Source organism: Lupinus angustifolius, chromosome LG01, assembly GCF_001865875.1.
Source record: "Lupinus angustifolius cultivar Tanjil chromosome LG01, LupAngTanjil_v1.0, whole genome shotgun sequence".
In the NCBI taxonomy this organism is placed as follows: domain Eukaryota; kingdom Viridiplantae; phylum Streptophyta; class Magnoliopsida; order Fabales; family Fabaceae; genus Lupinus; species Lupinus angustifolius.
This window is the reverse complement of record NC_032009.1, coordinates 35,239,467-35,263,458: the sequence shown is the minus strand read 5'-3', so window position 1 is coordinate 35,263,458 and position 23,992 is coordinate 35,239,467. Positions and strand designations below refer to the sequence as shown.

Here is a 23,992-nt window from a genome sequence, read left to right as displayed (position 1 = left end):
TAAGAAAAGTTTAATTCATCTCAGTATATTAAATAGGAAATCAATCACACAAGTGTGATCCTAGTTGTTGATTATCAACATGCTGATGCAATCTCTATATTGGCACTGTAGTTTTTAGATGTTCATGCTCTTATAAATTGGTTACTTGAATGAAAGTTTTACAGTTGTGATTCGTCAGTGAGTGATTAACTAATTTTACACATACAATACATAGACATCACACTCAAATTGCAGAAGTAATAAAGTGTGACTTGAACTAATAAAGTGTTACAGTGGAAAAAGCCAAGATTTTTGTGGCAGTAATCTAAGGACAATTGTGAGTCTGTGACCATGATAATTAAGATAGTATTCGACTCTGTAAAGCATGTTATTTCAGTAGTAACTAGATCTTGGATCAGAAAGTATTACCAATTACACATTAAAGGTTTATAGAGCACAATTTGACAGGGAATTTACTAAAACCATGGGATATACAAAAATAACTCCAACCTCCCCCAACATATGGCTATTTTGTCACAAGCATCAGAAGAATACATGTTATTCTTGGAACTTTGCCTAAATTAGGAGCCTATTTTGCTACTTGCATTCCATCTCAACTTCACTATTGAGGAGTTCTTCATATTCCTATTCCAGTTGCATAACAGCATTGTATAGTAAATATGGATGCAAATTCAAATCACGGACATATTACTTAAAAATTAGTCACCTTTGCTTGTGTAAGTGTCAGCTTCATCCTCCTATACTCTTCTTGTGCTTTTTTAGAACGGAACATGGCTTGCACACGCACTACAGATCTCTCAACACGCTCTGAAGCTTGTTTTCTACCAATCCGAAAGAAGTCCTCCTCAACATCACTTTCTGGCTTCTGATCTCCGGTTGCTTCCACAGGATTAACCTGGAGCCCACGTAAGCCTCTTCTCTTTAAACGCCAGCGAAGTACTGCTTTCTCAACCACACCAACAGACCAAAGAATTTGGCGATAATTCTTCCGCGCTTGAAATTGCCGAAAAGCAGCCTGTGTTGTAACATATGTAATCAGTCTTCTTGGATGTAAATTATAAAACTAAAAAACAAGCCAAGCAGACACTAGCCAGTTTCGGCAACAAAATCTGCAGGCCTGATTCCAATCTCTGAAAATCTGGGATTGAATGACTTTGTTGCTTGCCATGCTTTAAAATATCAAGTATGCAGAGGGCTAATATCCAGTCATGTATATTGTATATTCAATGGGCATCCTACGAGCCAAAAACAAGGAAAAGGATACGCGAAACAATTTCACATGCACACACACACATACACATATATATATATATATATATATATGATAGTTAGAAATATTTTAACTTCCCTTGCGATCAATGAATTTTCAAGTGTCTATTGCTCTCTACAATGTTTCTTCAATGGTCCCACTACATGTTAAGGTACTTAGCATTAGCTATGATATGACTAGATGGGAAAGAAAGTATGGTTAGAATACCATTCCTAGATCCATTATTCCTTCCATTTTACATCTAACAATTTCTCCAACGTATAAGCTTTTATTTCATCTTGTCATTTCTGGAAAAGGTCATGTTAACATTTGTACTAACTGACACCAATCTGTAGTCAACTAATCAGTTAAAAATATGACCAAAAAAATAACATGGATATACAATCTACCATACGTTTGCTCACGACAATAAGCAATAGAGAGACAAGAAGAGTAGCTCTTACTTGGATTTTGATAGCCTGACGACGCATTTTGAGAAATTCCTTACGAGTCTTCCATGTACGGTATGTATGCTGAATGCGAACAGCAGCTGCCATCATTTTCCTTGTCTCATAGTTACGATAGGCATGCTGAATCTTCATTGCGGCAACTATTACACGCGCTTCAGCCTCTGGACTGCAAAATTCAACTGCCTCCATTTGCAATTTTAGGGAGTGCTCCCTAAATGCAGCTTGTATGCGTGCTGCTGCCTCGGCAGCTGTTCGGTACGCTGCCAACGTATCGTTCAGGTACAACTGCTCCTCGGTAAGGTTGTCAGATCCTACTGGTTCAGTCGTGCTACTTTTCAGTGAGCCTCTAATATTCCCAGCTAAGCTCATGTCATTGAACTGCTCAACCAGAGACTTTTCTGAAAGATAACCTGCTAAGCCATCATAACCCTTCATATAAGCAATATCAGCAGCAGTGCACCCACCAGGATTTTGGGGAGTTGGATCCGTGACCAAATTTGGCTTTGCCCCAGCAGACAACAGAGTTGCAACCATTTTCTCCCTATAGACAAATTTAAAATAAAATAATCAACAAAACTTCCATCATAAGTTCATTCCTATTTTAGTTATACTCATACAGGTCATATAATATGCCTGGTTATAGGCATGGAAAAAGAAAAAAAATTGTACTGCAACAAGGATTTTATTACAATGTGCAAGCAGCAAGGCTAATTAACAGCATCATAAAATTGTAAGTGATAAGTGAACAGTGCAATGGACAATATTTGCACTGTTTTTAAAAAAAATATTGAGCTTTATTCCTTTCTGATTTTAACATTTCCTTTTCCGATCATGAAGAATTACTTTTCCATCTTAATAAATTATTGTTTTCAGTGAACCCATGTAGTATATATTTAAAGGTCCTAAATCCTAGTTTTTAAAACAAGTGGGGTACTTGTGTATATACCTTCCATAATAAGCCGCCCAATGAAGAGCTGTCCATCCAAATTTATCCCGGAAATCTAGCGATAATCCTGACCACAAAAATAAGGAAACAGCCCAAGTATATTCCAAAATTGCACACAAATGGATTACACTTTGGCCTTGTGCATCGAACTCAGTAGTCCTACAACCTAAAACAATTCTTTCCAAAAGCCAGTCCTTTAGTCTGTTTTTCAATGCAGTCCCAAGTAGGGCTTCTTTTGCTTGCAAAAATGGAATTTTCTTGTCTTCAGTTGACTTGATCAAGTATTGCCAATTATTTGAAATGTATGACGCTTTCAAGGCGAATTGTCTAGCCTCCTTTAGTGCATTAGGTGATACACTACTAGAGAAAACATCAAGGCTCTTTTGTTTAGCAAAGAGCAAATGAGCAAGCCTCGTTTGAAGTAGAAATTCATCCCAGTTGTCATTCTGTTCCATAGAAACTGCAGGATCATGCAAAACAGTAGTACGATACTCAAAATTAACAACTTGGCTAATGGGCTTATGGCCATCAAAGCTCAAATAGAGATTCACAAATCCAGGAGAATGTGGTGATAGCCAGCATCTATAGACCCCAACCTGAACAGTTTCTACAGCCACACTTACATCACCGCAAACACACAATAGATTGGACTTGGAAAGGTGTTGATAGTCCTTATGAAAGAATCCAGTCACCAGGACCTGCAAGAAGTAAAGGGATAAGAAAGTCTGGCTAACGGGTAGAAAACATATGAATTGATCATACGGAAAGAGTTTAATGTGTTATACTTCGATATAATATACACATTAAGATTTACATGCTTGTAGTCATGCGACTCATGACACTAACAGAAAATGAATTTTAGTTCATTGAGAAAGAAAAGATAATTTATATTCCTCAGAGTTCATGTTACGTAGTTTAAAGCTTTGGAATTCCACAGGCATTCAAGATTGGAAGAAAAGGCAGAGGAACCAACTAAGTAACCAAATAATATGTCAGTGTTAAAGAAAGACACAATTATAACCTAAGATAATAGCTAGTAAGTAGATCTATGTGAAGGGGAAAGGAAACCTTTGATTTCTCAGTTGAAGACACCCAAGTAGGGGACAAATCAGTGAGATTAAATACTTGTTCAGGCAGAGAAGATTGCTGATTATCGACTACCGGAGATGAATAAGATTCGTGAACAGATGAAACTGAGGATTCAAGAGCTGATTCATCTACTGAACATGGTGAATCAGAAATGATGTTCACCCACATTCCAGTGCTGTTCTGACTTTGCAATTTGTCATTGACTAAATTGTTACTTGCAGAGACGGGATGGTTCCTGTGCTCAATTGGATTTACTTGATTGTGCACTGTCTGAAGATTAACACTTTCTGAAAAATTGTACGGAACACTATCGCTCACAGCAATTGGCTGAGTTAAATAATCAAAAGAAGGAATCTCAGCAGATCGATTGCTGGCTACTGGCTGACAAAAACCCTCAGAAGTTATTGCAGAAGCTATTACAAAGTGTCAACAGAAAAAAAAATAGGGAGAAGGAAGAAGCAAAGCAAGTGATACGAACCAGTATCAACAATCACAGAAATGTAAGAACAAAATTATGAACTGGAAAACAAAATTATATTCATGTGGAAAGAACTGAGAAAATGCAGTAGAACAATGTTTTATTACCCACAGAACTAGGATCCTACAAAGAGCTAATGCTCTCTGCCCAAAACTAACAAATGATTTCCCAAAAGATACTTCTCCTCACTCCCCTCGAGCTTACTAATAACTGAATTAGATAAACATTCTCTACCCTCATTCCTTTCTTACACTCTCTCTGCCAGATCATCAAAACTAACTATGGCCTACTCTCCGTTCTTGTAAAATATCTCGATTCTGCACAGCCCAGGCACAGATACTCACAGCAAGGATGTAAATCTGAGCCATAGAGAGATACACAGCCTTGGATTCACATGATCCCAAGTCCTCTTTCAAAATGGCTGTAGCTTTTTAATTAAGTTATTGGTAATCGAAAAAAATAGCCTTGTAACTCCTTATCGTCAACAATGAAACATCAGTTTGACAGTGTTAAGACCGATCAAAGGGGGCAAACATGGGTGTTCACTAATATCCACAAAGGTTCGGCAGCCTTGCTGCATATTTGGATCTTTTGTTTTTCTAGTTCTTTCCATTTTTGTTATAGGAGGATATCTTATGCTCCTCCAAGTTATGCTTCACTTATTTTCTCTATAATAAAAATACTCTTTCCATTTAAAAAAATAGAAAACAAAGGTCTATATTTCCCATGAACAAAACATAAATGGGAAATTTCAATATAGCAAATATTAATTTACACAACAACAATCAAGCCTTAATCCTACTAGTTGGGATCGGCTGCATGGATCGAACGACGCTATAATGCTATCACAATACATGTCCATTGACAAAACAATGATTTTTAAATCTTTCCTAATGGTTTCGCCTATAGTTTTTATTGGCCTCCCTCTTCCTCTAGGAATTGCACTAACCTCCACTTGATATACTCTTCTTATTGGGGATTCTACCATCTTTTCTATAATTGAAGCTACTCTAACTTTCTCATTAATGCATTCATTTCTAATCATATCATGTTTAGTGTGTCCACTCATCCAACACAACATTCTCATCTTTGTTACATAGAGTTTATTCTCTTGTTGGCATTTTACTGCCCAACATTCAGTCTCATATAAAACTATCTCTCTTATATTTGTGTTGTAAATTTTTTCCTTAAGCTTAAGTGGCGTCTTTCTATCACATGATACTTGAAATACTCCAAAATCTCATCCAACCCACTTGAATCCTACAGTTTACATCTCCATCAATTTTTCCATCATCTTGTATGATTGACACAAGATACCTAAATCTAGTAACTTGTGGTATGGTATGATCTCCAATTTTTACCTCTATAGGAGGATTTGTCCGCCTATTGCTAGACTTACACTATATGTTACATTGCTAAATTAATTTACACATGAAAGAAAAATCTAATATCATCTTACATTGTTGAAACTGTTATTCAACAAAACTTGATTTTGTTGATCAAAATCTTGAACTGTGCCTGCAAAAAAAATGAAGTTATAAAATGGTAAGATGCTTTGGAGACAAGAGACAGGTTATGCTGAAGCACAATCAATACCTTCATTAGGCACAGTAGAGGAATTAAGATCATTTGCAAGAACTAGGTCATCCCATTCCAGTGTATTTATCTCGAGAAGCCTCAGTTCATGACTTTTGACTGCTGAATTGTGATTAATCTCTGTTCATCTCCAAAACGGAATGGATGAGAATATATACCTTGTCGAGTAAAGACAACTACTTTATCCGACATTTTTTAATTATCATAGATACACGGCGTTTTCCTTGTTTATTATCATATACCCCAGTCATGATTCCAAAAAAAAGGAACTAATGTCTTCTGCTTCCTTGGAAATTTAACCTGAAGAAAAATGTGGTGGGTGGAATTTATGTGCAATAAATAAATAAAGTCTTGCAAATTCTACAGATTCTTATCTCTCAACTGATGATCATGCCTCTCATTGTTTCCAAACAAACTCTTGGAACATTTTCAAGATTAATAAAATACAAGTGTTTCAAATAAATGCTATAAGCCTTTCCTACTGAACAGTATATCTTGTAAAAAGATAGACAACAATCATCTAACAGTTATTTCTCACCACCAGCATATGCAATGTTGGTCCTCGAATCTATTTCTTCTGATGTAATTAATAGTGCGGCTGGATCAGAAGAACTAGAGTTTGAATTCACATGAGAGACAGGAGAAGCTTGCACCTGTTCCATAAACCATGACCCGGCGTGCGTTACAAAGCCAAGTTACATCCAATATCGCGATCAAACGGTAAAGCATGAATCACACCTTCAGCATGAGTTTATGTCTAATTAAAAAGAAGTTATAGCTATTAATTATCTTCCACAAAGAAGAACTGAATAATGAAAATCCAAGCATGATATGTTTTGCGTCCTCGAAAAGGTACTTTTTTTAATGTTCAAAGAGAAAACAAAACAAATTTATTCTGAAATAGTAAAAGTAGAATGGAAGGAGAAAGGAGTGCAGGTTCCAACACAATAAAACACTGAGCGGGAAAACAATCTTTATTTGTTGGAACGGGTGTGCTATTTCATAAATAACATTAAAGTTTCGCGAGATATAATATGGATCACCTCTTCCACAAAAAGCCACAGGGTAGCCCCTTTAGTTGAAAACAATAGCGCAAAGAAAATTAGACCCCGACCCTAGGTAATTAAATTAATATAAAACAAGTAAAATAACAAATTATATGGGGGATAATAGAATAAGTAAAGCATCACCATACTAAACAGTCAACTATTAAAAAGCTAACTCAGATTACCAGCTCAAAAAAGTCGTGTTTATAATAGCATGCTTAAAGTATACATGGAATTAGTCTTAGAGAAATCACTTAAACTATCATGCTCTTACTCATGAGTCATGAAGGCTGCTGCATCAATAGTTTCTCATGCCCCAACCCAACAGGTCCACAACATATAAAATAGGACAACAAATGACCTAAAATTAATGATTATCTCACTTTATCACTAATCAACTTTTGGAGCTTATATACCATCATCAAAACTAATACAAGCCATTGCTGGACTTGGATATTCCTTCAAATGCATATCTGTAAACAACATTATACAAGGTGCTTCAACTAAAAGAGTATGCACTCTACACAGGGAACTAGTGAAATTTCCAACCAGACCAATTGAAAAACATTGTTGCTGTAAGAAATACTACCTCTGACACTTATTATAAGGCACTTTTAACCGGATTATACATAACAATAAGAGTAGTCAATTTTCTTGATTTTTTAAAGATACTATACCATTAAACTTTACCCTCTTAAGTCTCACTGGAATTGGAAAGTTCACATGTTTATTATTTCTCATTAATGAACAAAGGGCAAATGCAATAAAAAGTAATAAATAGTGCATACAAAATGTAAAAGTGGCTTATAAAAACTAAAAATGACCACCAAAATCTTTTTGATTGTGTCTTATAATAAGGAGTATTTCTTAATGGCATAATCATTATCTTTCCGTCATCCAGACAAATTCAAATGCCTCAAACTACATTACTCACCTAAGGATCGCAAACTGGCTATCGGCTAATGGCAGTGTTATGCATATGGTATTTCTTTAAGACAACAACATACACATAAATCATGACTTGTTAGGCGAAAATAAAGTTTTGAATGGAAAAAACAATGAAGTCAACCTCCTGTGTTTCACGGTAATGAACAAGCACTATGTGTTCCACACTCCTGAAAATAAAATAATGAGAAAAATTATAAGTCAAGTTACTAAGCCATGATTACTATTTGCACACTTGTTTTATAATTCCGTTTTAACTAATATATACACGAACTACAATATCACCATAACTACGACATAGTTCAGAAGTATGGAGTTCAATAACATGTTGGAATTGGAGCCTTAAGAGTTAACTATTGATATGCATACTTATCAAGCAGCCAATAACATCTACGAACAAAGTCTGTGTTATCTTGGCCATGTGCATAATATACGTGGATCCTTTCTTCATTACCAACCTGATTTATGGGAAAGGGTACAAGATGACCAGAAATGGTGTCAGAAATCAGATAGAACATCAATTAATCAATCTAACTTAATCAATAACCAGAAAATTGAAGTAAGTAAATATGATTACACATGATAAACACTGTAATCTGCTGATAAAATCAAGAGCAGAACATAACCTATCCCCCAATTTACCCAGAGAGAATGATAAAATGATTGAATCATTGTACACAATTTATAAGATATACAAAGCAAAGATAATGCATGATAAAATTCAAGCACGAACCTATTATCCCATGTACAGTCTGTTAAAGATCACTAATAAATGTAATTTAACATAAACATATCCACCCAAGAAAACAAAATTCCTCACCTTTAAGTGTTCATGAGCTTCTTTAATAGTTTTCCCATCTTTTTTCTTTTTCCAGTTATGTCCATCTTTTCGAAAGTTCCTAAGCTTCTTGCGGTCAAATAATACAACCGTACCACCTGTTTACACACAAAATAATAATAATAGAATAACATTATCAATAGAGATTTGACATCATACAATCAAAATATAGTGAAAAATTATTACTTAGATGCAGAAAACTAATCAAAATTCCATTAGATGCATGAATGAAAAAATCATTCACGGTGAGGCTATGTACTACTTTATTCGCAACATAATGATTGAACATTGAACGATGAATAAATCTCAACATTATTTACTAAGTCACGCTTCAACAATAATTAAAGGATTTATCATGGAAAGTCGGGAGTAAGATTGTCATGGAAAGCTTTCTATCATCGGGTAAAATAATTTATAGAAATTCAGAAATAGAGATTAACAAGAATCAAAATGATGAGCAGTCCATTAGAAAGAGAACAGTAGAGCATAGTGAAAATGATGCATGTCCACTTAAGAAACACCCAATTACTGCTAATTGAAATAGATAATTACTGTTCGGCAAATTCACTGGCTTGACATAGATGGTAAAATACTTGTAATTACAAAGAATGGCATGAATCTCATTGGGACGAAGCCATCTCGTTCTTGCTTCAACCATAATGCTCCCCACATCTAGCTCTGGAGAATATATAAGAAATTATTTCAGAACAACAAATAAACAGAGAAGAACCGATAAGCATTCATCATTAACCAGCAATTAATTTAGTTCATGGAATCGTAAGTACCAGTCACATTAGTCATCGACTTTAAGAAACTAACATGTTAGTCCTCGAAACTATGATATATTAATCAAGGTTTGTCCTTATCGGAGGATCAAAGTAAATGAACAACGGCCAACATGAGGGACTAAAATGACTGATGTTTACAATTTCCGGAACCAATATGATAATTTCTTATAGTCGATGACTAATATGATCAATGCTTACAATTTCAAGGACTAAAAGCTAGGATTTACTCAAAAATAAAACTAGCACTACATGGTACCAAACAACAGACAAGCAACAGAAAATTTTACAAGTCAAAAATTTAAGGATAACATAAAAAGAGACAAAAATAGAAGTATAGAAGAAGAATGAAATTTTCAAAAATAATACCTGAAAAAGATGATTGAGCTTAAAAAAGTTGGCATAATTGAAAAACAAAGATTGAATCAAGCATGTACCTTTCAATGTGTAGAATCCATGTATCTCTGAACCCATCAACTGTCCCTCTATTTTATTTGCCATCATCATATCCATCACAATATAAACCTCTTTCAAAATTCCAAACACGTTTTCTCAGCACATAATAAGTGATTACATAACTTACAACCTTATAACAAAACCAAAAGAATCAACAAAGGGCATGATTCAATGAAAGAGAACAATAAAAAATAATAATTGATCAAAAATTGTAAAGAAACAGTAAAAAGGAATAAGAGGGTAGCTACAAAATCACTTTTTTTAATTTACCTGATTGCAGAGAAGGGTTTGTCCTGAGTGGAAGAAAGAGAAATATGATTGACTTGTACGAACTAAATCACACTCTGTTTTGTTCTAATCTTTTTGTTTTCTTTCATTATTTTATAGAGTTGAATTATGGAGTGAAAAAATGAAAATCAAATGATTTAAATTATGAAATATTTTTGTAAGATAATTTTAAAATCTTTTCTTTTTTCTTTTTTCTTTCCAAAAATCAAGTCGCAAATAGATTAAATTAGCATAATTGTTTGCTCCAAAGTTGTTTTTTTATCGTTATAATCCTTCCTTGTGGTTTTTTGTTCCCAAAGAAAAATAAAAAAACATTATGTGATCGACATTTTCTTTTATTGTAAATGCATTTTCACTAACCATCAACTTCATTATAGTCATCTTCAGCTATTGTCACTCATCTTTGCAATGTTCCTACCATCATCCTCCAATCTTCATCTTTCTTCACATTATCACTAAAACAACCTCATAATTATGCTATACGTGTCTAATTTATATATGGATTTAATATATATATTGACAGTGTAAGTTTTTTACATTGTCGACAAATCATCTATCATTTATATCTTAACCATACCATTATTGTATCTCAAATAAAAGTAATACAAATCAATAGTCAATAATATGTTGAATCAACTAGCCCCGAAAATGGATGGCGCTAAAGTGCGCGACCTATACCCGGCCGTCGGGGCAAGGGTCAGGCCCCGATGAGTAGGAGGGTGCGGCGGTCGCTGTAAAACCTGGGGCGTGAGTCCGATACCGATAGTGCGTAAATTTTAAACTCTTTATATATTTATATAGGTATGTTGAAAAGTTATAAAAAATGGAATTTGATTAAATAACATTATAGGATGATTAGGTGAATGATAAGTGATTTATCCTATTTCTTATATCTATGAACTTACTTTTTAAACTCTGCGATGGTTAGGTAGATGATAGTTAAAAATGAGATTCTAATTATGATCGGGAGGAGAGTCAAATATTATAAACATAAGATCGTAACACGACTTGTAAGATCTTACTTATTAGCATATATATATATATATATGCATAGCAATTCACAAATATATATTTATAAAAATTCATGCATATAATATAGATATTCATAAATATGCTGATATTTCATAGGTCATAATATTAAAAATAAAATAAAAAATCATATAAATTATGAGCTAATATTATATATAAATTATGAGGTAATATTACATAAATATGAAATAATATTATATAAATCATAAAGTAATATATATTTAAGTTATATAGTCATACATATAATATTTTATAGGTCATGCAAAATAATATCACTACAAAATTGGGTTTTAGTGTTTTATAGCTATTGCTCACATTTTAATAAGTTTGTGGGGGTTAAAAAAGAAATTGGGCTTAAGAGACTGAGTTAAAAGCCCATCAGATTCTCTAACCCTCTTCTCTAATTATGATGATGTTGAAATTGAAGCTAAAGTTGGAGACGATGGTCGCGTGGCTGCTAGAGTTTCTAGTTGCAAATTTTATTGTGTGACTGTTGGAAATGCAGGGTTGAGAGAGAGATGACGCGAAACATAGAGTGTAAGAGAGAGGAATGTGTGACAAAGATTTAGGGATCAGTAGGCTCGTCGATTCCACGGTTTTATGCACCTACACGATGAGCTCACCCGATCCCATGGAGGCGCACCCAAGACTGAGATAGAGCATGGGTTGGGGGTTGAGGATCGTAAAATTGTGCGATCTCACGAGTAGGATCGCGAACTTAATCGATTAACATGTCCGTTTTATGTTATAATTGTTTTCTGTTTTAACTGCTTAACTGAATGCAGCGTTTGAATAGTCAAATCTGTTTTGTATAAGTTTAGGCAAATTGCAGAAACACATAGTATTGCATACTATTGTTTAGATTTGATTAGAGAGCATATTTTCGTGATTTACTTTGTAATTGGCAGAGAGAAATGCATGTGTGAGGAAGAGAGATTAACATGCTTTGTTGAAGTTGTTCATGCTGTATTGCATGTTGTTTTCATATGCTTAATCTCATCACTTCTTTCTTGCATGTTCATGCATTCTTGCTAGAGATTTTATGAAAAATATTTTGTGTTTACTATTTTGTATTAACTCACATATGCATGATGGCTTGGGTGACTTAAGAGTGGGTTAATCTTAGAGTTTTGTCATAGTTATAATTTGAGCATTTTTGTGCACTCTGTTTTTTTGTAATTTGTTTTGTACTTTGGGTTAGTCTCTTGGAGTCTTACCACCATTGAGATTGAGTGATTATTCACCAAGACTATGAAGTCTTGAATTGAGAACGAGGATCTTGGCTGCGGTTGGATCGCGAGAAATATTTTCTCAGGCGATAGGGATAGTCAATCCAAGGATTAGATGTTCTAGGAATTCAAGAAAGAAGCGTCTTGAGTCTTGTAAATTGAATTGGTGTATGTGATTATACTAATTGTTCAATATAGTGAAGAAGAAAATCTCCTAAGATCAGAAGGGAGACCTGGATGTAGTTTGCACTGCACCATAAACGAACCAGGATAAAAATACATTGTGCAAGTTGTTCTCTCTTAATCTCCTTTATACTTGTTACTATTTTAATTCGAGTTTGAAGCTGATATGTTGCATGTTTATACCTTGCTATATCCTTGTTAATACTGCATAAAGATATATGTTGTATCTCTGCTTATCTGTTGATAAATAACTATGGAATTAGCTGCTCTGATCATTCTGTTTCTGTTGTGTGTCAATCGATTAAGCACATTGGTTAATCGTTTAACTGAGCTATTTTCCAGAACTGGGTTTTGGTGCGAGAAACGGTAAGTAATAACCGTTACACCTATTCAACCCTTTCTAGGTGTGTTTAGGCCACTGATACCTAACATAGAACATGATTTGGGACATGCTTTGAGTGATGTAAAGTCATGCTAGATCTATAATAAAAAACAAAAATGTCAAAGATTTGATTCTTGAGTTATACACTTATTAGGAGAGAGTCACACATCACGAAATAGATCAGTTCCTTACTCAGATGATAATAAGATACTCTTGATAGTATAAAGAAAATATCATTATTAATAATAATTATATTATTTTCTATCCACTTTCTATCATACCAAATAACTAAAAAATCATCATATATTCTACCCATTTTCTTCTCTCAACTTTTCTTTCCTCAACTTTTCTTCTCTAAACCAAACAAAGTATAAATGTGAAAAATGTTTTTTTTTAAATTACTAATTCATTCTCAAATATTAATACACAAAAAATATATTATATATTATTTATTTGTATTAGTTATAAAAGTCAATGAAGATAAAATATATATAATGAACGATGTAATTAAAATACTTTTTGTATAACTAATAATATATCTTTACACTTTGCCTAATTAACTAATATCTGGGAATACGTGGTTGTCGAAACAAAAATCTTATATTCTAAATGATGTCTAATTCACTATCTCAAGTTAATCACACAATATCATATATGATATATGAGAAGGGTCTATATATTTAGGTTCAAGCCCCCAAGGATTATAACAATAACCAGGTAGGTGGCATTTTTTCTTCATTCATTTCAAGTGCTCCCGAAGAAGAGAGAGAGAGAGAGGCGATGACGGTGGCGCGTGACATAGACGATTTGCCAAAGAACGCGGCGAACTACACAGCCTTAACACCGTTGTGGTTTGTAGAAAGAGCAGCTCAGGTGCACCCGACTAGAAAATCAATCATCCATGGATCCCGTCACTACACGTGGCGCCAGACCTATCACCGTTGCCGTCGATTGGCCTCTGCACTTTCTATTCGTTCCATCGGTCTCGGAAGCACTGTAAATACTTCTCTATTCCTTTTTATTTACAACTTTCTCATTTCGACTTAGGATTTTAGAGTGTCCTTCAAGAGTCTATAGCAGAATCATCCATCATATATAAGGTTTGGTCGATGATAGGCCGACAATGTAAAAAACTTTACACGATATGTAAATTTTAAACTCATAAATTTATAAACATAAATATTTTTTGTCCAACTATAACTCAACTATGTACCAAAAAACTAGAATGTTCAAGATTGGAATATACGGTGTTGTTTTGAAAAATATAAAAAAATGACTTTGCTCGGCACAATTGGATTGATTGACTAGTTCTGAATGACATTTTTTTTGGATCGATTTAAATTACATGTTTATTATAATTGTTGTATTGTATCTGAACCGATTTATGGGTTTAAATTATGGATAACTATGGTTTGTAGCATGCTTATCTTTACTTACAGAAACGACGTAGTATTCATTTTGTGAATTTTGTATTGATTATTATTTAAATATTTTTTAATGATATATAAAATATCTATTTATATTTATACTTAATGTTACAATACATAGATATTAAAAATTCTTTTATTTTTTGTTTTGCTCTATTTTAATCTTATTAAATATTTATGTTTTTACTACATCTTGAATATTAAATATATTATTATCATTGCTAGTAATAAATTTTATATATTATATTTTTAAAATTTTTGTTCATATTCATATAACTTTTCCTTAACTTGATATTAATATATAGTAATTAATTCATTGAATTAAAAAAATGGCATTTTTTTTGTCTTTTGGCCCATTCAATGAATAAAAATAAAAGCTAATGAAATCATAGATAAGTAATATCATTTAATTGCAAGTGAGTCTTAAAAGTAAAAGGATGATATAATGTTGATGTAGACTCCCAGGTCTGGTGAATCTGCTTTGATCTAAAAACTTAATTAATACCAATATTTCATGAACATATTCATTTATAGATTATGATACATGAAGATCTTTCAGCAAAAGCATACCACTGTTGACAAGAAAGTAAAATATGATATAAAAATTAAGATCAGAAGTAGATACCCAAAGAGAACTAAAATTACTGATAGGATTTTGCTTGAGTAATAGGCATTTTTGGGATTGAAGGATCACTTTGATGTCTTTCATTGACACTCAAAGATTACTTTAAACTAACTTTTTGAAGCGAAAGACATGGTTGATCTCACTGTCTTGCTTGTGACATATCTTCTGAAAAACAAATTCTGATATACCCTTGATGCTGTTTTATGTTATGTGGAGTATATTTACGTTATATCCCAATTTAGTTTTCTTTAGAACTAATGCAATGTAATTTTCTTATACTATGGCTAACAGGTAGCTGTTATTGCACCCAACATTCCAGCTCTGTATGAAGCTCATTTTGGAATTCCCATGGCCGGAGCTGTAGTGAACACTGTTAATACAAGGTTAAATGCATCCACAGTAGCTTTCCTTCTCGGTCATTCCTCAGCGGCAATGGTAATTGTGGATCAGGACTTCTTTTCCTTGGCTGAAGAAGCTTTGAAAATCTGGTCTGAAAAAACCAAAAGCTTCAAGGCTCCAATTTTAATTGTTATTGGTGATGAAAACTGTGATCCTAAGACACTTCAATATGCTTTGGGCAAAGGAGCCATTGAATACGAAGAATTTCTTCAAAGTGGTGACCCGGAATATGCATGGAAACCCCCAGAGGACGAGTGGCAGAGCATTGCTTTGGGTTATACATCCGGTACCACTGCTAGTCCTAAGGGTGTGGTGTTGCACCACCGAGGAGCGTATCTAATGTCTCTAAGTGGAGCTCTTATTTGGGGAATGAATGAAGGAGCTGTATACCTTTGGACGCTTCCCATGTTTCATTGCAATGGTTGGTGCTACACTTGGACACTTGCAGCTCTCTGTGGCACAAATATATGCCTTCGTCAGGTAAAACTAATGCCTAATTAGTTTGGTTTATGCTATGCATTTATTTCATGCATGCCTTGTTAATATCTCGTAATTCTAGCTTCAAGTTTGATGCAATCCGTAATGTTTGGCTGAGAACAAGACTGTTGAGCATTTAAATAGTACTGGCATGATGCAAACATTAAATGAATCATGCTTTTACTAGGATTTGAAATTTGTGTTTCAATATGATAATCCTTTACAAGCTGATTGTTATAGATATTCACCCACTATAATTTTTCTGTGTTCACCAGGTAACAGCTAGGGCAGTATATGAAGCCATTGCCAAATACAAAGTGACTCACTTTTCTGCAGCACCAGTGGTGCTTAACACAATATGTAATGCCCCAGCTAATGAAGTCATCCTTCCTCTGCCCCATGTTGTAAATGTAACTACAGCTGGTGCTGCTCCTCCTCCTTCTGTTCTTTCTTCCATGTCTCAACGAGGATTTCGTGTCACACACACTTACGGTCTCTCTGAAACCTTTGGCCCCTCCACAGTTTGTGCCTGGAAACCAGAGTGGGAATCACTTCCCCTCAAAACCCAAGCCCAGCTCCATGCAAGGCAAGGGGTTCGGTACATTGGTTTGGAAGGCCTAGAAGTTCTGAACACTAAAACTCTGCAACCTGTCCCAGCTGATGGTAAAACCGTTGGTGAGATTGTGATGCGGGGTAACGTTGTGATGAAAGGATACTTAAAGAACCCCAAAGCCAATGAAGAATCCTTTGCAAATGGATGGTTTCATACTGGGGATCTTGCTGTAAAACATTCAGATGGATATATGGAAATTAAGGACAGATCAAAGGACATAATCATCTCTGGTGCTGAAAATATAAGCAGTGTGGAGATAGAGAATACCCTTTACTCTCACCCAGCAATACTTGAAGCATCAGTGGTAGCAAGACCAGATGAGAAATGGGGTGAGTCTCCTTGTGCTTTTGTGACATTAAAGCAAGGAGTGGATACAAGTAATGAGCAGCTTCTAATAAAGGATATAATCAAGTTCTGTAGGGCCAAAATGCCTGCTTATTGGGTCCCAAAATCAGTAATCTTTGGACCCTTACCAAAAACAGCTACTGGGAAGATTCAGAAAAATTTGTTGAGAGCAAGAACAAAAGAGATGGGGCCTGTTAAGATAAGCAAGTTGTAATCACATCAGATCAGATTTACAATAAGGAAAAATGCTGCTAGATGTTATTGTATGATCACTGCTATGCTTTTATGTTTGCCAATAAAAGACTAGTGCTGCTATACTCTAGTTTTTGTACATTTCTTGTACCTACTCATATATTTGTACATTTCAGTATGTATCTTCACATTTCTTCATACACGTTAAATATTATCCTAAGGTATTCCAAAAAAAACTGATAAAAAAATGAAGCTATAAAATCATGAAACAAAAATACTCTATACCACTCACTCCCTTCAAATAGTACATTGATTGCAAATTTTCCATGACAAGCATTACCATAAGATAACGACTAATTCGAGCTCCAAAATTAAGGTACGGTGTCTCACACTAAATACATATTGGTCAACAATGACAGCTTCAATGGTTGAATCAGACAACATGATATATAGGACATTAAACTTTTTGACGTGAAACATCTTCATGCTCGTATTATTGTAATAAAATCAAAATATTTTTTTTTGGTACTATTAATGTATCCCTTCATCTTTACGTAATAAATTAATCTTACTGTTTTTTTCAATAAGTATTACTTTCAACCTTTAACTTATTGGTCATCTTGGAAATCTAGTGGAGTTTTATATTACTAAAACAACAAATTGTTGATAATAAAAGCACAATGTGGTACGACAAAATAATATTTAGACGTTGTTTTTTGTTGGTAGTTAACTAGTCAAATGGTATTTTAATTATGGACAACCTCATGAATCATTCTTGAAAAGGGTTGTTTCTTAATTTTATTTTTTGTCAAAATGATAAAGCTTATCTCTTTTTGTTGTGGTGGTGATGGTGAGAGGTGAGATGATGGCATTGGATTTGTAGGTATGTGGTGAAGGTGAATATAATAAACAATTTATTATTTGATTACACTTATCAAATTTGATTTCTAATACTGAGAACTTGTCATATTTATATTTAAATCTTTTGAAATAGTATCCACCGTTTAACTTTGTTGTGTAGCTGCAAAGAAGAAAGAGAAAAAATGTATACCCTATTAGGGTAAGAATTTTTTACATTGTCAATGCATAATCTATTATTCATTTTCAATCATATTTAACTTTTTAGAAAAAAGTAATCTAAATAAATAATGGATAATGCTCTGAGTGTATATACAAAACAGTGGGTTAATAGAAAACTAAATTTCCGTTGCCGGGATTTGAACCCGGGTCTTTCGGGTGAGAGCCGAATATCCTGACCAACTAGACTACAACGGATTTGTTATGTGCTACCGAAATAACCATTTTTTATTATTTGATCAACGAATACATAATTAGACCTATCTATACACATCAAATACATAGACTAGGCTAAAGTAACCTATCTAATCATTGTTAAGTTAATCACACAATTTATAATTCTAACTTTAACAAACTTCAACTAACTATAACTAATTCTAGCTATAGAAGAAAATCGAAATAGTAAAAACTTGTATTTTTACTATATAATGTTTCCAAATATTCCCATCTCTTTATTTTTCACCCCCCTTCATTGCAACCATACTTTACATTAGCATTTTTGTTGTTTGGTACTTATCATTTGCCTTTTTTAGTTAGGTTTAATGTTTGTCCCATGAATCAAAGTCTACAACAAATATATTGTTCTAAGTTGATCATGTGGTAAAAAAAGAAAATATGAATCAAAGTATAACTTTTTCTTCACAAATTCAACCAAAAAATTAGTTATTGGAGTAATGTCTCCATTTTATTACTACTATATTAAAAAATATTATGAGTGAGTAACCATAGAATAATCCGAACCTATCTCGACCGTTAGATCCAATATCAAAAGGCCGCAAATAAAACGAGATTAGCCATCATAATAATAATAATTGTAGTAGCACTAGGGTTTTTGTATTCTTCGCGGTTAAATATTTCGATCTTCCAATTATTCTTCTTTTCCTTTCACCAACGAAACGATGTCGCTTAGACCAAATGAGAGAACCGAAGGGCGACGCAACCGCTACAAGGTCGCCGTCGACGCCGAAGAAGGCCGCCGTAGAAGAGAGGATAACATGGTTGAGATCCGCAAGAACAAGCGCGAAGAGAGCCTTCAGAAGAAGCGTCGCGAAGGCTTCGCAGCTCAACAACAGTTCACTACTCCTATTAACAACTTCGATAAAAAGGTTAGGGTTCGATTGATCGTGTTCTATGTGTTTCAAGTTTCTGTGATTTTCTTGCTTGATCATGCACTTGGATCATATACTAGGGTTCTTTGATGTTAGGGAATGTGGTAGTTAGTTTCGTTTAGAATTGGTTTTGACGGTTATGTTTGTCTTGGTGCAGTTAGAGACTCTTCCGGCACTGGTTGCTGGTCTTTGGTCAGATGATAATTCTACGCAATTGGAAGCCACAACACAATTTCGGAAACTGCTTTCAATTGGTGAACCTAATAATTGATTCTAATGTTTATTCGCTCAATTACTGTGCTGTTTTGTTTCTATGTGTTTGATTATGTTATTGATTCTATAGAGCGGAGTCCTCCAATTGAGGAAGTTATTCAATCGGGTGTTGTGCCACGTTTTGTTCAGTTTCTCAGTAGGGAGGATTTCCCTCAAGTTCAGGTTCGGAAGTTGTCGCCTTGCATATTGTGTGCCTTTTCCTTTTTGGATTCTTTGTGATAGTGTAGTGCGATTGAAACTTGCTGTCTTTTTATTTAGTTTGAGGCTGCATGGGCTCTCACAAACATTGCATCTGGAACTTCTGAGAATACTAAGGTGGTGATTGATCATGGGGCAATTCCTACATTTGTGAAGCTACTCAGTTCACCTAGTGAGGATGTTCGGGAGCAGGCATGTTTTACTCTCGAATGTGATATACATGCATTTCTTCCTTTTCCGCTCTAATTCTACTGACTATTTATTCCTGAAATTATAGGCAGTGTGGGCACTGGGAAATGTTGCTGGTGACTCCTCTCATTGTCGGGATCTAGTTCTCAGCCAGGGTGCTCTGATCCCACTATTGGCCCAGTTGAATGAGCATACAAAACTTTCAATGCTGCGAAATGCCACATGGACACTATCAAACTTTTGCAGGGGCAAGCCACAACCTCCGTTTGAGCAAGTAATTTTCCTTTTCTTGTCTTTATTTGTTAATATAACAATAACTTGAATGTCAGAGACAACCTCTTTTGTTGTATTCTTATTGCTCATATTAAATGGCCAGGTGAGGTCAGCACTTCCAGCCCTTGAACGTTTGATTTTTTCCAATGATGATGAAGTTCTGACAGATGCTTGCTGGGCTCTATCATATCTTTCTGATGGCACAAATGATAAAATCCAAGCAGTTATTGAGGCGGGCGTATGTACCCGATTGGTGCAGCTCCTTCTGTGAGTATTATTTATAGTCTATCTAATTACGAAAGTTCTGTTGTCTCATATATAGATTTCCCTAAATTTGCATGCATGGCTTTTCAGGCACCCTTCTCCCTCAGTGCTGATTCCTGCTCTTCGCACAGTGGGAAATATTGTGACTGGAGATGATGTGCAGACTCAGGTAATGATTTGTGAACTGTTGTAATGATCACATGATACTATTAAATGGAACATTGATCCAAATTGTTCCAAACATTTTCTTCAGCTCTTGTTCTTTGAAAAATTACTTCTGGCGGAATTCAATTTATCTATTTTATTGCATTCTACCTTTTCCCCATTTGTTTTATTACACAAATGTATAACTATTTTAAGTGTGTCCTAATTCTGATGGAATTTTCTTCATTAGTGTATTATCAATCATGGAGCACTCCCAAGCCTTTTGAGCCTGTTGACTCATAATCATAAAAAAAGCATCAAGAAGGAAGCTTGCTGGGCTATATCAAATATCACAGCTGGAATCAAGGAACAAATACAGGCAAGTCAGTGAATTTTCTATTATTTGCTGTTCAGTTTATTTTAAATAATGTGTTAAATCTTGTAATTGTCATTGTCCATATTGTTCAGGTTCTATTTCCTGTAAATTTGTCTAAACATCTTAAGAAATGTTAAATTGATTTTTTAATTGAGAAATTGACCCTTTAAAGTTATTATGCAGTGCCCCATGTTTCTTGAACAATTGATTGAGGCTTGCATTAATATTGCTTTGGTCTTGCAATAAGGGGGATCAATAAGTAGTTAATATGGAGATATGATGCAATTATAGCTAATTCGGGTTTAGTTAATTTGTCCCTGAATACTCTAATCGAAGAAGAGAGTGATAGGTGGTATGGTCTTGTCCACCTAGAGAATTCAATTTTTGATCTAATTATAAAAATGACGAGTCTATAACAACAACAACAACCAAGCCTCAATCCCATTAGGTGGGGTCGGTTATATGGATCAAACAAGCCATAATGCTCTATCATAAATCATGTTCATTGACAAAACATTAATATCTAAGTCTTTCTTAATTGTTTTGCCTATGATTTTTCTTGGCCTCTCTCTTCTTCTTGGAATTAGGCTAATCATCATTTCATCTACTCTTCTTATGGGGGCTTCTACCAGTCTTATCCCCACATAATTTTACAATCTTTCCTATAATAGGAGCACTCCAACTTTCTCCTTAATGCATTCATTTATGATCTTATCCTGTCTAGTGTGTCAACTCATCTAACACAACATTCTCATATATGGTACATGGGGTGTATTCTCTTGATTACATTTTACCACCCAACTTTCAGTCTCATAACATTGCAGATCTTATAATCGTGTGATAAAACTTCTCTTTTTAAGTTTGAGTGATACTTTTTTATCACATGACACCTGAAGCACTCCGTCTTTTCATCCAACCCACTTGAATCCTATGGCTTACATATCCGTCAATTTTCCCATCGTCTTGTATGATTGACTAAAAGTACCTAAGTCTAGTGACTTCTGGTATGATATGATCCCCAATCTTTACCTCCATGGTAGAGTTTGCTTGTCTATTGTTAAACTTACACTTCATATACTCCATCTTACTTCAACTTATACAAAAGTCATGTGCTTAAGCTTGTCTTCACAAAAAAAGACGGGTCTATTAAAGATAACAGTGGCATCCTACTTTTGCCATTGGCGATACATATTTATAAACTTATATTTTCTATTTGGAATCTCAAGCGGGCTTTAGCTTTTTTATTGTGAAGAATTTTCAGTTGGTTTATTTTGTTGAAAATGCTCTCTTGATTGTTTTCAATTTTCTAAATGTGATCTAGGCTGTTATTGAAGCTGGCCTTATTGGTCCCCTTGTCGTTCTTCTTCAAAATGCTGAGTTTGACATCAAAAAAGAAGCTGCATGGGCAATCTCAAATGCCACATCTGGTGGAAGCAATGAGCAGATCAAGTATGTGTTTTTCTAATTTGTTATTTATATTGCTAACTTTTTGAGTTAGTGGTTCTCACTTAAGTTTTTTCAGCCGACCCTACTGAATGAGATTAATGCTTGTTTATTGTTGGTTCTCATTTATTCTATGCGGTTATAAGGTACTTGGTGAGTCAGGGTTGCATAAAGCCTCTTTGTGAGCTACTTATTTGCCCCGACCCAAGAATAATCACAGTCTGTTTGGAAGGCTTGGAGAATATTCTGAAGGTGGGAGAAGCAGAGAAGTACCTAGGTAACACTGGAAATGTTAACTTGTATGCTCAAATGATAGATGATGCTGAGGGATTGGAGAAGATTGAAAATCTGCAAAGTCACGACAACAATGAAATATATGAGAAGGCTGTTAAAATGCTTGAAACATACTGGTTGGAAGATGAAGATGATGAGACACTACCTCCCGGTGATGGTGCTCAGCCTGGTTTCAATTTTGGAAGCAATGAGCTCCCAGTGCCATCTGGTGGATTCAACTTTCGTTGAAGTCCTTGAGAGGTAATTGTTATATGGCTCTTTCTTTAGGGTCATAAATCATATTTTTTACTCATTTGTTATCATTGTTTTTTGAACTCATTTCGTATAACTGTCAGCATTGTTTCTTTCTAAACCATATGGCTTCAATAATAATTGCAGGGACTTGGTTTGATGAAGTAGGGGTCAATGCTGGGTGGCTGTTGTGGGGTCAAGTTTTGGAGGGTCAGTGATTGCACCTAGAGTCTGGTCACAGTCTGGTCTACTAGTGTCCTTCGTGGTTAAGGAGGTGCTGGGGTGGGTTAGTTTACGCTTCTGTGTCCAAATGAATAGTCTGATGGGTTCTGCAGCATTATAATAACCTTGTCAATAGCGTTTTGCTGTTATTGAAGATTAATATGCTGGGGAGAAGTATCCAGTAGGTTATATGTTGCAGTAGCAGGGATGCGGGGTAATATGGTGGGGGGGTTTCTTTAATGCGGCTGAGTCTGGTACTTTAGTTCTAGTCTTACTAATCTTTTCTCAGTCAATGTGGGTGAATATATTGTTTAGAAACCAATTTTATGATGCATCTATGGAAGGAATTGGTGTTATTTTTGTGCTTCAATTTTAAGTATTTGTACTCATTTATTTCCCTCACCATAACCTATCTGTTGTGGAAATGCTTATTTTGATAAACCTGATCTTTGGGGTTGACGAGATTGATTGATAACAGATACCACTCGATCCATAATAAGCTCTCATCTACAGAAATTGTTTTTTAATTTAGTAGGCTGTGTATTTTGATTGTTTTATATACTTTTAAAGTGCAATGTAAAACTTACACGTTGATTTTAATGATGATGATCAAGAAGCCGTAGGAGAGTTTTTTGCTAGGTTTTCTACTTTCCTAGTTTCCTTGCTAGGGTATCATTCATATTTCATAGGATGGATTGGGTTATCTTCAGAATGTTGATTTTAGTGAGCTGGATAAGTAAAGGTAAGCTCTTGGATAAAGAATGTTGATTTAGATTCCGTTCACAACAAATCAGTATTAAAACTAGATTTAT

At 34.6% G+C, this 23,992-nt stretch overlaps 3 protein-coding genes and 1 non-coding gene across 9 annotated transcripts; 2 read left to right on the top strand and 2 right to left on the bottom strand.

Moving 5' to 3' along the window:
- LOC109363077 (calmodulin-binding transcription activator 5-like) lies at positions 322 to 10,272 on the bottom strand. 6 transcript variants are annotated; one of them, XM_019609271.1, is made up of 14 exons: positions 10,169 to 10,272; positions 9,880 to 9,969; positions 9,210 to 9,335; positions 8,640 to 8,755; positions 8,189 to 8,277; positions 7,944 to 7,989; positions 6,367 to 6,481; positions 5,829 to 5,948; positions 5,692 to 5,750; positions 3,734 to 4,135; positions 2,666 to 3,363; positions 1,714 to 2,260; positions 707 to 1,015; positions 322 to 624 (listed from the first exon to the last, which is right to left on the bottom strand). In XM_019609271.1, the coding sequence occupies exons 2-14, from the start codon at positions 9,953 to 9,955 to the stop codon at positions 577 to 579; spliced, it is 2,751 nt and encodes a 916-aa protein (XP_019464816.1). In that variant the 5' UTR covers positions 9,956 to 9,969; positions 10,169 to 10,272; the 3' UTR covers positions 322 to 576. The 6 variants fall into 6 exon arrangements, 5 of the variants coding, with proteins under 5 accessions (XP_019464816.1, XP_019464824.1, XP_019464808.1 ...); XM_019609279.1 differs by having other exon boundaries at positions 3,734 to 4,024; XM_019609263.1 differs by having other exon boundaries at positions 3,734 to 4,147; positions 9,880 to 10,028; positions 10,169 to 10,267.
- LOC109363067 (acetate/butyrate--CoA ligase AAE7, peroxisomal-like) lies at positions 13,687 to 17,214 on the top strand. The gene is made up of 3 exons (XM_019609244.1): positions 13,687 to 14,005; positions 15,353 to 15,940; positions 16,213 to 17,214. Exons 1-3 carry the CDS (start codon positions 13,790 to 13,792, stop codon positions 17,107 to 17,109), a joined length of 1,701 nt encoding a protein of 566 aa, XP_019464789.1. The 5' UTR covers positions 13,687 to 13,789; the 3' UTR covers positions 17,110 to 17,214.
- On the bottom strand, positions 18,290 to 18,362 carry TRNAE-CUC. The gene has a single exon. It is a non-coding gene; the product is annotated as a tRNA-Glu (tRNA).
- LOC109363059 (importin subunit alpha-2-like) lies at positions 18,998 to 23,711 on the top strand. The gene is made up of 11 exons (XM_019609234.1): positions 18,998 to 19,270; positions 19,431 to 19,527; positions 19,617 to 19,708; positions 19,805 to 19,936; positions 20,022 to 20,207; positions 20,310 to 20,473; positions 20,561 to 20,639; positions 20,865 to 20,993; positions 22,312 to 22,439; positions 22,580 to 22,967; positions 23,106 to 23,711. The coding sequence occupies exons 1-10, from the start codon at positions 19,064 to 19,066 to the stop codon at positions 22,953 to 22,955; spliced, it is 1,590 nt and encodes a 529-aa protein (XP_019464779.1). The 5' UTR covers positions 18,998 to 19,063; the 3' UTR covers positions 22,956 to 22,967; positions 23,106 to 23,711.

What these genes read in the sequence shown, in the direction of transcription:
- LOC109363067 (XM_019609244.1), top strand. Translation starts at nt 13,790, where the DNA reads ATGACGGTGGCGCGTGACATAGACGATTTGCCAAAGAACGCGGCGAAC. An exon ending in CCATCGGTCTCGGAAGCACT is followed by an intron (nt 14,006 to 15,352) that starts GTAAATACTTCT and finishes TATGGCTAACAG; the next exon opens with GTAGCTGTTATTGCACCCAA. An exon ending in CAAATATATGCCTTCGTCAG is followed by an intron (nt 15,941 to 16,212) that starts GTAAAACTAATG and finishes TGTGTTCACCAG; the next exon opens with GTAACAGCTAGGGCAGTATA.
- LOC109363077 (XM_019609263.1), bottom strand. Translation starts at nt 9,955, where the DNA reads ATGGATATGATGATGGCAAATAAAATAGAGGGACAGTTGATGGGTTCA. An exon ending in ATTACCGTGAAACACAGGAG is followed by an intron (nt 6,482 to 7,943) that starts GTTGACTTCATT and finishes TTTATGGAACAG; the next exon opens with GTGCAAGCTTCTCCTGTCTC. An exon ending in TGAATAACAGTTTCAACAAT is followed by an intron (nt 4,148 to 5,691) that starts GTAAGATGATAT and finishes ATAACTTCTGAG; the next exon opens with GGTTTTTGTCAGCCAGTAGC.
- LOC109363059 (XM_019609234.1), top strand. Translation starts at nt 19,064, where the DNA reads ATGTCGCTTAGACCAAATGAGAGAACCGAAGGGCGACGCAACCGCTAC. An exon ending in AGGATTTCCCTCAAGTTCAG is followed by an intron (nt 19,709 to 19,804) that starts GTTCGGAAGTTG and finishes CTTTTTATTTAG; the next exon opens with TTTGAGGCTGCATGGGCTCT. An exon ending in CGATTGGTGCAGCTCCTTCT is followed by an intron (nt 20,474 to 20,560) that starts GTGAGTATTATT and finishes ATGGCTTTTCAG; the next exon opens with GCACCCTTCTCCCTCAGTGC.